Raw genomic sequence first — 16,330 nt, forward strand, 5'->3', positions numbered from 1 at the left:
AAATACTCCCATCCACACAATACACATTTTAAAGGGGCATATTTCCAACTAGTTCTGGTCTGGACCAGACCAAAATGACACCTTTTAGTGTCTGATGTGCACCCAGTGAGATCCCTGAGTGCACTTTCCCTTTTAGTTTTATCTGAAAGGAATCCAGTCCACATGCTCCAAGATTGTTCTGCACTGTGAAGCAAAGCATGGTGAGCAGGAATGACTGAAGTATTTAAAAGCACACAGGTTGATGCTTGTGTCTTGAAATTAACTGAAGAAGCTAAAATTCTAAACGCCATACATCACTGACATGTATATTGAATTTTTGACAGTAAGGAAGAGCCAGTGAGCTTGCAGCATCCTTCTGCCCTTACACCTTGCCAGCAAAACAGACCCACAGAACCAGTAACCTCAGAGTCCAGCAGCACAGAACTGCCATGCCAGGAATTCTGAAATAACTTACTTGTCCTTTTCATTAGTCAGCATGCTGGTGCTGTTAAGCCGATCACTTCACAACAGTGTCAACCCAGAAATAAAATTATTTAAGTAAGAACTGGGATAGGAAACATGTTATGTAACTCTTTACTAAAAGCAGGTGGAGATTTTGCCAGGCTGTTTTCCCTACTGAGACTCTTTATGGGTTTTCCCAAATATAAATAAACCAGAATGGCAAATGTCAACAGGTGCTGAAGTCATGATGCAGAGTTTCTCCCAACCACTGGCTGCCAATGAATGATGCTGCAAATGTAATGCGAGCAGGACTGACCTATCTGAAATTTCAAATCAGCTTTCTCTTTATTACAAGTGAAACTCCTTATGCTGGGAGCAGAAAAGGAAAGCTCTCCATCTCTTCCTTTTTCTCTACTCTGAAATTAAAAGAAAAAGGAAACCTCCCTGTTGAATCTCCTCCCCATTTCACACCCCTCACAAGAATATGTGGGTATAGATGTGTGGGCGGATGTTTGAGAACAAGGGATGTTCCTCCTCACAACTGTATGCTATGGTAAGGTTAGTTTATTATCTTTCATGTCTGACAACATGTAAGAAAACAAATTTAATTTTCTGAAGGGTGCTGGCTTTATTTGAGAAATACAAGGGGAATTCAACTCACCATCTGCAAGAACTGCTTCATAGATGTAAGACAAAGAGTCTTCAGGATTTTCATTCTGTGGCTTACCTAGGGAAAAAGAGTAATTCTTTAATGGTATCAACATAAATATCTGTAACTGGTCATCAACTCTGACGACAGTGATCATCGCTTCATTTATTGCTTCACAGAATGTTTAGCTTACTCTAAAGAAGATATTGGCATTGGAAATCAAGCTGAGAAAAAAAAAGAAAAAACTGCAAAAATAAAAGAAAATAAAAGAGTCAAGAAAACAAATGGACAAGCAACCTAAACCATCAGAAATAAGGAAATACCATTACACCGATTTCCACTTTCTTCTTTTAGATGAAATTCTGTATGCTATTTTAGATGTAAGATAGAGCTATTTTAAAGCTACAGTTTTGCAGATAGAAAAAAATAATTTAAAAAATAAAATCCAAGGGCTAGTGGAGAGGAACAAGCCTAGAGAGATCTTTATATGGAGCAGTATTTATGCGTTTTCAGTAAACATCCCTGTGACTGACTTTTTCAATTTAGTATAGTAGGTAAGAAATATGGGCTTGAGGAAGAAGAGGAGTTTCCCTGACAGTAAATAGAGCAAAAAATGGGAGAGGAGTTAAGCAAAAGGAAGGAGAATGGAATCATGTGCAGGAAAATGAGAAATGGAAAATGGATGCAGGTGGTTGGAAGACAAGACAACTGTGCAGGGCTGTGTTTGATAATACAATAAATCTGGCTAGAGTTCTCAGTAATGGGTCAAAAAAGTAATGGAATTATCTAAAGCACTGGTCAAATATTTAAAAAACTCTGCCTTAATAACTACCAGGAGACTTTGCCATATTATGCAATATCTGTCTATGCCACTCTTTATGTTGGATCAAGTTAGCACCTGTTTTTCCATATCTGAGGTAACACTGACATAAGAGATATAAGGCCTGCTTGAGCTCCATACTGTGAGATCCAGCTAATTCGACAAACGTGCTGTTGTACAGCATCTGTGGGACCCTGATTGCTGGGTACTCCAGAATTAATAACTAATATTACAACAAGGGCCCAAGACTGAAAAGTAAGTCACTGGATACAGACACCAAGGCTAAAATGAGAAGAAGAGCCTGGGATTATTAAGGTTGCATAAAACCAAACACTCAAAAGCAGTCTTTCTCCTCTGTAGTATATTGTTGACCATTTCTTTTATATTGATCTGTACTGTGGACAGTGCACAAGTTACACCTACTCTGGCATGGACTTGTAGTTTTATACTTAAGGAAGGCGTTGTTTACTGTATTCTGATTCAGTTATATTTGTACTAACAAGTGTTGAGTGAATGAGGAGAGGGTTCCAGTGAGAGGAAGGACAGTGATATTAGTTGATTGCTGCTCTAGAGAATTCAGGTAATTTTATCCTGAAGTTTTGAGGCAAAAAGCTAGAAGGTTTTTAAAACATGCTTTTCAGAAGCACTCATTAGTTTTGTATTGCACTTTCTGTGAAAGACCTTACAGCTGACCTGCAGACATCTGAGCAGTCACAAATGCATCTGAAATTAAAGGGAGTTTGAATATGGATGTTAAAAATACTATATAGTCATGTTACGAAAAGTAATGTTTTAGAGTGGTATCAGAAATGGAAGAAATGCTTCACCCTAATCTTTCTAACGACTAGTATGTACAATGATGATAAAATAAAATAATGTCTGGACAGCACTCAATAGAGAAAAAAGTTCTACAGGAAAGCACATTAAGAAATTAGTAATTGTTTTTTCAGAAGGATTTGAATGGCATTCAATACATAAATAATGCAACCACAAACTCAAATACAAAACAAAGTATCAGGTAACTGCTAATTAACTGAGCACTATTTATCCTGTGCACTAATGAGGGCAGGTTCTTGGCAGGGGGGTGGGAAGAATGCACCTACATAATTAAAGGCAATCAATGCTATGAACAAGGGTCATAACTAAAGTTTAATAAGCTACTTTGTACTTGTAACTTTTTGACTTTTGAACACCTAACTTTGTAACTGTAATAACATTTTCTGGACCAAGTTCTATCCTCATAGCCATTTAGGTAAGTAGAAGAGATATCCTACCAGGAACAAAATCTTACTCTATACAAAAAGAAGTTGTTCTCTTGCTATCATAATATTTTTTTTCAGTGTGAACTTAAATACGTGCTACACTTCAATTTTTCAGGAACAGGTGATACAATTTTTTAAATCTGGAAAACACACCCCCCCCTTATTTTATCCTATTTCCAGGAAGCTGACACTAACTTAACATGAATACATCATGGTGAAACTACAAATAGCAATTTGGTAGTAACAACACTTGTGTGCCAGAAAATATACTAAGAAGACATTTCCAGAGGACTTCTCTAGATGTCTTACAATAATAATTATTAATTCCAATAATAATTTTCAGTAATTGTGATTGGTAACCACAGTGCAAAACCTGACAAGAGTCAATAAAACATTATATGAAGGACATGCAAGAGTACAGATTCACACAGCCATTTTGCAGTTCTATCTGCAAAATATCTACTGGAAATCCTAACCTATTTGTAAGCTTTAGAAATAGCCCCATAACTGCAACTAAATACTGACTGATGACTGTTGTGCCATAAACAAGACATGAATTTGGATGGTGTCCACTTGCAACCTTGAAAGAGCAGACTAATGATGACAAATCCATTAATACATTTTAAAAATAAAAAATTTATAACCTAAATAAACAACAGTAAAATCACAGTACATTAACTTAATTTAGTACATGTTGTTGCAGTAATGCTTATGTTCTAGTCATTTGACTTTTATTATTAAAAAAAACTTTTTATGAGCTTGTCCTAAATGCTGTTAAAAATCATTCACTTTAAGATGTCAGTGCATTCACTTTTCCAGGTGTAAGCAGTTTTCATCCAATTAGTATCAAAAACAAGAGTGAAAAAAATCACATACATGATGTATACAGGTCACCATGACTGGCTAGACAGATCGAAACATGAGCTGCTAGGAAACCTGATTATATAATGACAAATCTTCTCTGGATTTTGCAGAAATAAGAGAAGGAAGAACTAACTTAAACAATTTAAGCAGCAAGGGATGGCAGTCTCATCATCCTATCTACAGTTGACACCTCCAGGCTGCCACTTCAGTTTTTCTTCTGGTTTGAAATAGCCAGGATCACGTGCCAGATGAAACAAGTTAGTGACATTAACCACATTTTTTTGTTGACATCATCCCTGTTACAAATCCCCATAACTGCCCTAGCAAGCCGGTGATAATTCAGAGTGGAGATGGAGAAACGCATCATCTCAGGAAGTTTTAGTAATCTGGTAATCTTAGCAGCAGTCTCTGCAGAGCAGTTCTGGCAGGGCAAAATATAAATGAGGACTATACCATAACATACTTCAGCTAACAAAATGCCCCTTCTGCTCTTCTGCTTGCAATAAATTCATACAGATTATTTTCAGTTTAATAAAAAAGTTTAATTGGCATTTGAGGTGCTCCTCCATAAGCAGATGACCTCACTGCTTAAAGCAGTGATATATGCACTGTCTGAATGTAAATACATTAAGGAAGGAGGAAAGTGAGGCACAACTGTGTGCTCTCATCTACTGCAACCTCCCTTCCCTACCAGCTTCCCTCTATTTACACAGTTTTGTGTGTCCATCTGAGAAATCCTTACCACCAAGACTTTAGTTCACACACACAGAAAACCATGCTGTATTCACTATTCACAAACAAAACTAAATAATCTAGTGATTATGTTTCTCCTTTAAATTTGGTTCTTATTAGCACTTTAGCGTCATTTCTTTGTAGACTCCAAGTCAGGTCAAAATTCAGGTGAAACACTTGCTCACTGAAGACAATGATAAAGTTCCTGCTTAAATTATGGGTTTTAGCTCATCAGCACAAGTCTTGCTGACAGCCTAAGAAAATGCATCATCATTGGTTACTCATTTGAGTACCAATGTGAAGTCGATTTTACAGGAGAACAAGCAAAGCAGTGGATTCAAAATGTGAAGTATTACTTCACTATTCAACATTATACCCAAATTCCTGGTACAATTCCAATAAAATCCATGCCACTGCACTACAAATGAAACAGGAGGCATAAAAGCTTATGGTAAAAATATAGTTTATTTATTTCTCTTTTCTGTGACCTGTACAATGGAAATTAACACCATATTTTAAGCGTGTTGAAGATTTGCATATGTTAAGCCCTATTTTAAGCTCCCAGCCTGTTTGTCCTACATTTACATATTAGAGACAAATACTCAATGCCAGTATCTCATTATTCCAGATCTGTACCTTACTAGTGGTTGCAAAAGTAGTTTCCTTAACATTATTCTTCTTGGTGATGAAAACTGGGTGCAGGTACACTGAATACTTTCTAGGTAATGATCAGAAATCAATGGCATATTGCTGTCTCAGGTGAAAGTTACATATTAATTCTGATAAACTTTCCTGGGCTGTCAAATACCGTGGATACAGTTTTCTATTTGGTTATGTTACTTTATACACCTCCTCTCATTTTTTGGTACAATAGCAAGTAATGAATGGATACATGTAGGTTTGTTGAGCAGTTCTCAACTATCGAATTTTATAGAAGCAGATTCTCTTCATATTTTGGCAAAAAAAGAGGACAACACTGCTCAGAGAAAAGGCTGGAAGTGGAAGTGACAAGGATTGTTTTGTTGAGATGTGAACAATGAAACCTAATAAAACAGCAAGCAGACTAATGGATACTTAAGACTTCTGAGCTGTACTGAGAAGTCCCACCAAGAAGTCTCATAGAAGTGTAAGCACACTTTAGAAACAGTGTCACAGAAAATCATTTGTATTAGAAAAGACCTGTTCTCTTTTTGCATCATCAGTGCTGAGGCACAAATAACTACAGGAGGAATTCAGGACATTTAAAGATCTAAGTAACTATATCCAGCTGCAAATATCTATCTGTATCTGCAAATCCTCTGCTTAAACATATGGCTAGCCTGAATTTGAAGGGGAAGTATTTCAGGACTAAACAAAAAACCCAGCTATGTCTAGGCTAAAAACCCCCAGGGTCCTGAATTAATACACTGAAAGCATGTCAACTCAATATAAAAAGAGCTACACAGTTCAGCAGACCAAGGGGAAGCTGTAGAAAGAAAAACGGGAAGGAAAAGACAGGTGCAAACAAAATGTGGTTCCTGATTCTACTTTAAGCAATATTAGGGAAAGCTGTTAAAGCAAAGTCAGAATTCTAGAGTCATATTGGGCCATCTTAGATGTTAACATACAATAATAAAATTTCTGTGCATTCTACTCTTTCCCAAAGATTTATTTTTTTTTATGACAACATGTCCTTACACAAAATTAAAAACCAACTGTAAATCTGAACGTAGCAGTTTCAGACAGTGAGGTATCTTGTGAACAAGTACTACTAAAGAAACCTTTTGACAACAATAAAAATATTTGCATTCTTCCTCATGCAGAAGGTGAATATAATAAAATTTGTAACCATCCAGGAAACATGTTAGGCCAGTTTCCATGTCCCAGTTCTCCCTTTACTCCTCCAAGAACATGCTCAAATAGGAACGTCAAACTCTTCAGATTTTGTGTTCGAATCAAATTACAGGACAAACAAGCTCTCTGCTGAGTACAAAAACCACTGCATCTTTCATTTTATTTAGTTTTACAGAACATTTTAATTAGTGTTGTTTTTTGCCTAGAATTTTTGGCATATATACTACTTTAGAGGAAGAAAGAAGTTTTAACAAAGAGCCCTACCTGCTCCAACATGATGAAATTGGCACCATCTGGTAGGCAAAAGGTTTTGGCAAAATAATTCAGAGGGCATTTAAAATTAGATTTATTTTGCACTCTTCCCATCTCACACTGTAGAGACAATGCAAAGAGAATAGCATCTAGGAGAGAAGAGATAGATGAGAACTTACCTTGCCTAGGGCAGACTATGGAGAAAGCTGCAGTGGAAGGGTGGTGATTACTAGCACCTAAACTATGTTGGTATTAACACTTCAGGACTGTGAGGTAATAACCTGATTTAGCATCCATCTTCAGTTGTTCTAACTACCCACAAGCCACTCCTGAGCCCTGGCATCAATTAGACCTAGGATCTCGATGGCCTGCTGTCCTAAGGGATTAACAGAATTTAGCTGTGGTAGTGCACAACAGCATGGTGCCATGTAATCATTGTAAGCAAAGCACATCATTAATTTTCAGATTTTGGTAGAGTGACAGCTCGTTTATACTGAGGAGACAAGGAGGTAGAAATGCACGGAGGAACAAGTTAACAGCAATGAACAGTTTAGCGGAAAAAAAGGAACAGAAAAGCATGAAGAATGCACACAAAAGTGTTTTCATCACTATCTCCAAAACCAGAAATATAAGGGATGAGGGATAAACACTAAAAACAATTATAAGTGACAGAAGGTGATGATCCATATGAAGAGAGATGGGAAAACTTGTGAGTGCACAGTCCTGAAGAAAGGCATAAAAAAATTGCTCCAAAGGAAAAATAATGCAAGTATACTTAATAACCCCTTTGCAAGCCATTTTAAATACAGGGGGAAAATCTTTTTCCCAGATGCGTAATCTGTCAAAATTCCTGCACAGATATCACAAAGGCTAAGATAGCCTAATTCTACAAAAGAGCATCGTAAGTACAAACACTACAAAGAGTCACTATTATCTTTAAGCAGAGGTAAATAATGATAAGACATGCACATCTCCATTCCTCAGAGCTTAAATCAACACCCAGGAGACTGCAAACCTTGCACTTAGAATACTTTCACTGCGCAACAGGGAGCAGTGCAGAGGTCTGCGACGTAGCAAGCACTGATCTGAGCTGGCCTGCCTGATGGCCAAGGTACACCAGTACAGAAAAAACAGGGCCAGAGAAGTTCTCAGCTACGGGTATGGAGCAGGGTTTACACCCTGAAGCGTCAGGCAGCAACACTGCTCCCAGTACTGGATCTAGTTCAATCAATTGAACTTGCCTGATCCCAGCGACAGTCTATGCATCCCTGGTAAAGATGTACACACTGTCTGAGGCCTTCAACAACTATTCATTAATTCAGCTTTGTATTCATCTCTGAAGATGCTGATACTGACCACTGCCAAAGAAAAGATCATTTGAGCACTTATTAGTCACTTGAGATTGCAATATAAGTAAAATCCCAAGGGCAGATGCAATAAATATTTTTGTGAATGCACAGACCTAAGCAAAGAACCATCATCTGTCTTCTAGGAAACTGTTTATCTTTGCATAAAAGTTTGCAATTTCCTGTGCATGAGTCAACTAACTGTCTCTGGGCCCAGTTCCTTCCTATATATACACACGCATAGTCTAGACCCACTGTTTTCATTCCACTAAAAAGCTGCCAAGGAACTTCAGTCTGAAGCTACGTATCAGACACAGTCAGAACTTGCAAACATTACCTCCTGAAGCCAAACCAGGCAACTGTTAATTACCCCCAAAACTTTAAGTCTTTGAGATGCTCAAAAAAAGATATACTGAGGAAAATGTTAATAAATACTGAACAGTAAGAAATGTTAAAACAGGAGATGGTTGGGAAAGAGGAGTCTAAAACTCAGTTTTGATAGCACTGATCTGATATAGCCAGACAGTGTGTAGACACATTCTGGGCCTTATAGTATGCTTAGGCTTATCTGTTCAAGCACAAAGCAGCATGCATATGCAGCTAGGTCACTAACCCAGCTGGAGTCTCTCTACCCTGGTGCTCAAAAGAATATTCTCGATTGTTCATCTGCATCCCAAACCAGGTTAATTTCTAAGTAAAACTCCTGAACTTTCTCAAGCACAAGCTCCCCTGACAGTAAAATGGCAGCTTGCTGGTAACAAAGACAGAAGCACAATGTTCTGCTTAGTAGATGATTATCATGACAAAATAGTAAGATCTAGGAGGAGGTAAGAGACTTAGAGACTACAAAGAAGCAGTAGCCAATATGCTCTCAGAGGAAAACACATAGCCATCTACCCCAAACCTGTGCACAACTTACATTGTGGTTCCAAAGTGGCCCATGCATCTGTCTTTCTAAAGCTATTTCTTGGTTCCATTTGTGCAGCCTGGCAAAGTTAAACTTTGGGTTAAACTAAACTGTGTGCACAGACTTTCCCATTTCAGTACCTCTCACCCTCAGGAGAAGGGTTTCTCTTACATTTCAGAAGTGCTATTTTTACATTAATGTTTCTCTGTAGTTTCCAGGGGTGTGCAAATACATACAAGCTGGAGAGATGTAGTCCTTCCAGTACAGACTTATTACTTGGGCTGGTGAAAGGGAAGGGGAACTTCTGCTCTTACAGCTTTTCTGTGTCACTCAGGAAATGTTGCCATCCACAAAACTGGGTCTTAGTAATTATTTTTCAGTTTGCCAGATTTATCTAAAAAGATATATGCACTGTCACATTAGAGCATTTTGAAAGAGCTGAAGCAGTTTTGTACAGTTTCTGAGATTCGTAAACTCAGGGAACAGAGAAACAAGTGTATGTGTATGTCAGTTCAACAGTCTTACCATTAAGTAGTAATGGTAGATTCACAGGTGTCAGTGGCAGCTTTTAAACTTTCCAGAGCTGTTTCCCTGTGAAAAGGAAGCTGGACTAAGAGTACAACAGTTTCATCACACTTCAGTGACAAATATATCAAACTAAAACTGCTTGGACCAAGCTGAAGAGATAATTTCTCCAGAAAATCTGAATTATCACTTTTTTTCTCTTCCAAATGATAATACAGCTAAGAAAATTTGTTTAATAATCATACAAAATTTTAATTTTTAGATTACCTGGTTGAATAATTCCAGCAACAACAGAGAGATATTCCTCGGGCTCCTGATCAGTGGAAATCTCTTTGCTGCCTTCATCTAAGGTCACTATCTCATAAAGAATCTCTGAATTCTCCACCCCACAAAGTAGAATGACCACATTATCCGAAGGTTTTAGAACTTGTTCCAGAAAATAACTTCTCTTTCGATTCAGGCAGTTAAGAAGTCCACATGATAGTATCAGGAGTTTACATTTGTAACACGGTAAAGTGAATAGCTCCTGGTCCTTGAAAGATGAAGTCTTTAGGTTGTAGAGTAAGATTCCTCCTTCGTTCACTACATGTCCAAAAAGAGATTTTAAATACAGAGCCCACTCTTCTGCTTCTTGTTCATATATCACGAGAATATCCTTCGTATTTTCTAGAGAGAAGAAAACATTTTTAAAAAAATAATCCAATGCACTTTGAATCCATTATAAACATCAGCAGGCAGTTCATTATTTTTTCCTTCCTCTTAAAAACTTGAGGTGCTGAAGAAACAGAACAGGTCATTACCTTGAATTGACAACCACCTGCTTATTTCTAGACCAAAGCAGAAAGATCATCCACAGAGAAGCTGATAAAATACCTCAGAATATTTTATGTTCAGAACAGCTTCAACTAGTATTTCAGAAGAAATACTGAAATTGCAGTTTAGAAAGCTGAGCATGTTCATGCATTCTGCTCACTCCTAGATTCTTGACAAATAGGTGATAATATTAAAAATGCAGCAGTTAGCTTTTAAGGGCACAAAAACATATATTTGAACACTGGACATGATCTGACTTCATTAGAAACAGGATCGGTATGTTTAGGATATTTTGGCAGCGTGGTATTAGGATAGTCATTAGTGATCTTTCTTCACTGTCCTTATTCTAAGAAAATTACTTAAGAACCTGAAAAAAATAAATTTAGAACTACATTTTTTTAGTTCTGCTTTCCTTTTAAGATGTAAACCATGAATCTAGTAAGAAGATTAATACTCTTCCACATTGTTACGAGGGTGACAGTGCGAAACAGAGGCAACAGGCTGAAACACAGGAGGCTCCCTCTGAGCATCAGGAAATGCTTTTTTTACTGTAAGCACTGGCACAGGCTGCCCAAGGAGGCTGTGGAATCTCCCTCCTTGGAGCTACTCAAAAGGTGCCTGGACAAGGTCCCAAGCTCTAGGTGGCCCTATTTGGGCAAGGCGGTTGTACAAGATGGCCTCCAGATGTCCCTTTCATGGTTCCCTTAACCATTTTGTGATTCTGTGAAACCATAAAAAACTGATTTGCTGACCAATACAGTATACATTAAAATGCCAGGGTAGCTTAATACCCCTGGAATAGTTCACAATCACAGCCCTCTGGAGCAACAATAGGAGACGCAGGAATAGATACAGCTGCTGCACTTCACCTCCACTGAACTTCACTGTGTCTCCCAGGCTCCTGATGGGTCAGGCAACCTGACCTGCACTTGTCTGCAGTGCGCCAGAGCTTCTTTGCAGGTGAGTATCTAAGCTACTTCTTTGTGAATATTAAGAAAAATGGAAATGGTGAGCATACAGAGAATTAAAATGTTTATTGGGCACACAACAGATCTGGAGAGTGGGATGCACTGTTGGAAGCATAGTACAGATGTAGCTAAGGAGGACAGAAAACTTGTCAAGGATCCCACGTAAGTCCTCATATAGAAAAAGGAAACTGAACCTAGATCTGCAGTCCAGGATTACTGCTTTAGTTAATGGACTTCCCTTCTTTTTTTGAAAAACTTATTTCTAAATTTTGTTCATTCATTCTTTACTCAGGAGATATCTCAAACAAAGTTTACCCAGCTGAAGGCTAACTGAAACTTGCAGAATAGGGACACTATAGATTAGTCTCTTGAGTTCAAATACATGTCTATAAACTGCTTGGAGGAGAGCTGCCATCTTTTAAACATTTGTAACACTCACCCTTTCAGAAAGTTTTCTGTCACAGGAAATCATATAGAGCCATGCTTAATATGGTAGTGGATGATGATATTTCAAGATGACTGACCCTGACCAATACATTAGAGCAGGGTAATATTTGTCAAAATGTATTTGGAAAGGTGACTGATACATTTTCCATGGTAAAAGCATTCTGAAAAATGCCCATTTCTGCTGAAATGCTGAAGTTTAATTGTAAAAATAAATAGTAGTGTATTCTCATTTAACTCAGAGGAAAGTTATGTGTTTTATGACATTAGGATAAGCCACTTGCTGCAGTGCTGCAATGTTATTTGTTTTCAGAATCTCATTTGATTTTCTGTAAATCTTGCACACACAAAAAAATAGAAACAAAAAGCTATGAAGCTTGTTGGACAATTTCAAGAGAAGAAATTACATTAACAGAGTTGTAAAGTCAGAAGCTCTTTCAGTCTGACCACACCGTTTCATATCACAGGAAATGGAATTACCAAATACCTTCCATTTTCAGTCCCTATTTACTAAAAGCACCATAGTGGTCCTTTAAAAATATGGATTTAAAGAGGATGCTTAATCCATGAAGAAGATTTAAGAATTCTTTCTTTATACTTCATTTGAATTTGTTTAGTCTCAACTTCCAGCCACGGAATATAGTTTTATCTATTTCTGCAAGCTTAAAAAAATTATCTGCTCCAGAAATCTGTCCCCTAAGGTCATCAGGACTCTCCTGAAGTGACTCTTAGCCTTGCCTTCATTACAGTTTGTAAACTGGGATTATTACTCTTCCCACTACAAGAGAGGCTTTGTAGAACTCCTGCCATTCTTTCGGCACTTTTGCGAACTCTCCTGCCTGTTAAAATACTTTTTTGAGGAACCCAAAACTGTATACAGAGTAGGAGTTCTTTGATACAATGTATGGGAAAACTAAAATAATCTCGCTTGAGTTTACCTTGGATATGCACAGAAAGTTCAAATTCAGTCTTTAAGTTAAAAGGTCTCATTTTAAGTTCCTGCTCAGCTGTGTTTGGGGTAAAAAAGCATGTTTAAACTGAATGATACATTTTTAGATCTTCACAGAATCCTGGTGGCCTAATTGTGCAGAAGAGGGATCTACTGGTGTCTTCCACAGTACCCACTTGGCCAAGATCCTAAATTTCCTCTCCATGTAGGAGAGCTCTGGTAAGGAATGGTGTACATCTGTGTCTCATCCCCATGCAGACTGGAAGCACCTAAAAGGCATTTGCATACCCCAGAGCCAGAAATAACTGCGGGACCCATTATTCAGGCACAGTTAAAGAGCTTATTGTGTGCTGGGCATGGAGGAGTAAGTCCTTTGGTAGAAATATTCTTAAAGAGCTGACATTATATAACATTCATAATAAAAATATACATAAGGTATAAAGTTCACCCTTGTGCAAATGGACAATACAAGTCTTGAGTACTCAAGAAATTCTAAAGAAAAAAGTGAGGAAGTTGCATTGAAATACTAAAAGATGAAGTAATTCTATTTCCATACAGTGTATCTGCACCTAAGTCTGCAGCTTTGATCTTAGCTAAGTGTGAATGAGAAAGGGGCTTTAAGATGTTTATTGAAGGCTCAACTGCATTTCTTTTTAACTATATTTATGTTTATATATGAGAAAAAGCTTTATTGATATAAGAAAAGGGAGTGAAATATATCTAACACCACACTTGATGGAAGAAAGGCCCTGCAACATACATCTCATAAAACTTTAATTTAATATGGCTGCCATATCTAATTTGTCTTTTCTATCTATATATAGAGGGAAGTCATACTATTGAGAAGAATCTCATACAAGCAAGCTATTTCATGCTACAGTTTGGTGCAATGTTTATTGGTCTGAAGAAAGCAGCTACTGCTATCAGGTTACCTGTGGGAAACCAAATGAGGGTTTGTTTTGGATTATATGGTTGAGGGTTTTTTCTGCCATTGATCTACTTTCTAGATTGATGTTAACTTTGATGTTAAGCAGAAATGTAAGACATCTTACATCTTACCTCCCCAAAATTGTATTAGAAGATGAAATATCACTATTTTTAAATGCCTACCTGACTTCAAATGTAGAGTCAAAGTTTATCCTAGGAACAGTTAAGAAGTCCCTTATCCAAAATCTACTTCACGTGCCTTTAGGTCTTCCTGTTACACAACATGTTTGCTTTCAGAAATTTTACTAAGATGTAGATGCTTGAATGCAGCGAACCTGAAAATTAAAGCCCACCCAAAACTCTGCCTTCAAAACAGTATCATTTTAACCTGAAACAACAAAAGTTGAAGTCTAGCTTTAATGCAATATTACCCAATATTGAACACACATTAACAATGATTAACTTTTCAACTAGAGTTTCTTCCCCTTACATCACTTTCACCTCTCACTGAATATTTCTTTGAAGTTACTGCACTTGGATTATAATGTTGAGATGAATTTTGTTCTCTTGAAAGTTAATGTAATAGAAACTATCATATCCTGAAAAAATTAAGCCATGCTTCAACAACTTAGAAACTGACTCAAAGGTAGAAATAAAACGTATTATTCGTTCAGCAATGAGAAACAGTAAGAGAATTTATGCAGTCATCCATAACTTGAAAGGGTTCTTCTGACATGCAAAACTATAGTTACTGGTGTAAGGTTGCCCAAAAAAACACATCTCATGAAACATGACATCTGAAGCCCCCTTTGAAAAATACCTGTGAATTTTATGAAAACCAAACAAGATGAGAACATCTTTGCAGACTAGCGTGACCAAGCAGGAACCAAAACCTTGCACATATAAAGAGAAAGAACATGTTTTTTAAGGCAACAATTAAAATGTATTGTATGGAGGAAAAAAAAAAAGACAAGTATATTACAAAGTGAAAGGAAATCTCAAGAACTCTGTAATGCACTAAACACATCAAGAAGACAAAGGAAACAAAGATTGGGGTCTGGTGGCTATTCTTAAACAGGTATCTCAGTTTATGAATCTTGCAATCTTGGAAAAGATAGTTTCTATGTGTTTAGAAGTGAGCAAGAAGTACTTGGTAACACTCATTTTTGATAACAATGATAGATTCAGAAAAGCTAGTTCTCTGCACAGATGCCAACTTATTCCCCCTCTTTTAAAGGCTTAATGTTTGTGGATGATGTGCTTTACTTCTGGCTATTTGCATTTTACTACAGTTGTTTCCAGCAAATCAGCATTAATATACTTTGTTTGACTTAAATAAGGCTGATTTCAATTAGGCTAGGGTTTAAAAACTGGTTCTACAGTCCCACTGCCTTAGTACGCTTTGATAAAAAAGTGACACTTAAACATCATTTTTAACCCAAGTTTTAACAGAAAGATGGATCACTATATTTCTCAGGGTCAACCTTCTCCATTTAGGGCACTGGAGCACAACAAAGTCATTCCCTGATGTTCATTCAGCTGCCCAGAAATTCCTACAAACACACAATAAACTTGACACAGTCAACCCTAATGAAAAAGTAATCCAAGTCTGTTTACAATTCTTGCCTCAATCGTATTAGCTTTTGATATCTGTGTGAAAACTTCCCTTTCAAATTGTTCTCAGACACTATAATGAGAAATGAGAGGATCAACTACTAAAGAAAATAAATTCATCCATTTTATTTCTTCCTATCCCAGATGTCCTCACTTGGGGAAGGGGAGGTTGTCTCTTTTTTTTTTTTCTAAATGGCAGTCTTGAAAGACATCTGAGAAGGAAGTGTATGAACTCTGTCAGCATGTAATGAGCTACTGTCCATCAGCAAAAATTTGTTAAAATAAGTACAGTTGCTGAGTATCTCAAAGAGGAGGTGGAAAAAGCACAGAATGGAAGTTCTTGCTCACTTTCTCGTAATATACTGATGGAAAATTTGGGCAACATAAGCAATATGGAATGACATCCACTATGTCTTTAATTCTTTTGTGAATAGCAGACTACACCTTCCAGGGTTACCATGAGTATCTTGTATGCTGAAGAACTTAACACAAAAAGAATAGTATTTTTTTCCTGTCAAGGAGAGCCAGGGTAGGGAAATCGAAGACTTTAGAAGTCAGTTGCACTCATCTGATTAGACTTTCACATATCTTAAGATTCTAGTTTCACTGTCCAAATGAAATGTCACCCAAGATGAATGCATAACATTCTGTGATTAGTTCCCATTCTACAGAAACATGCCTTCTTCATCTTGAGAGTCTTAAGTCCATGTTTTTTAAAACTGCTAGGGTTTGAAAAAGTCTTGTTTTCCCTCTGAGGCAGCTCCTCTGCTCTCCCTTTCCCCCACATTCCTTTCACCATATAGGATAAAACTATGGGTGTAGTCAAGGGTCATGACACAATGACAAAAAATGGAGCATGGGAAATGTAAGGAAGCATAAGAGATCCAGACTCCCATCTTTCCTCAGAAATTTGCAAAACCTTTCTTCAGTTCTTAAGAAGATTCTTTTCCATTTGGGCTGTGAATAGAATGAGAATGGCAAGCA

General features: G+C 37.3%; 1 protein-coding gene across 1 annotated transcript in view; it reads right to left on the reverse strand.

Moving 5' to 3' along the window:
• BANK1 (B cell scaffold protein with ankyrin repeats 1) overlaps positions 1-12,846 on the reverse strand; it is a 141,140-nt gene extending 128,294 nt beyond the window's left edge. Inside the window, exons 1-3 of the mRNA XM_074904489.1 lie at positions 12,795-12,846; positions 9,899-10,297; positions 1,103-1,168 (exon numbers count right to left, since the gene is read on the reverse strand). Of these exons, the coding sequence (XP_074760590.1) occupies positions 1,103-1,168; positions 9,899-10,297; positions 12,795-12,846 (517 nt within the window). The remainder of the gene's footprint in view (positions 1-1,102; positions 1,169-9,898; positions 10,298-12,794) is intronic.
• Between the last annotated feature and the right edge of the window lie 3,484 nt (positions 12,847-16,330).

Source organism: Athene noctua, chromosome 4 (assembly GCF_965140245.1).
Source record: "Athene noctua chromosome 4, bAthNoc1.hap1.1, whole genome shotgun sequence".
Lineage (NCBI taxonomy): Eukaryota > Metazoa > Chordata > Aves > Strigiformes > Strigidae > Athene > Athene noctua.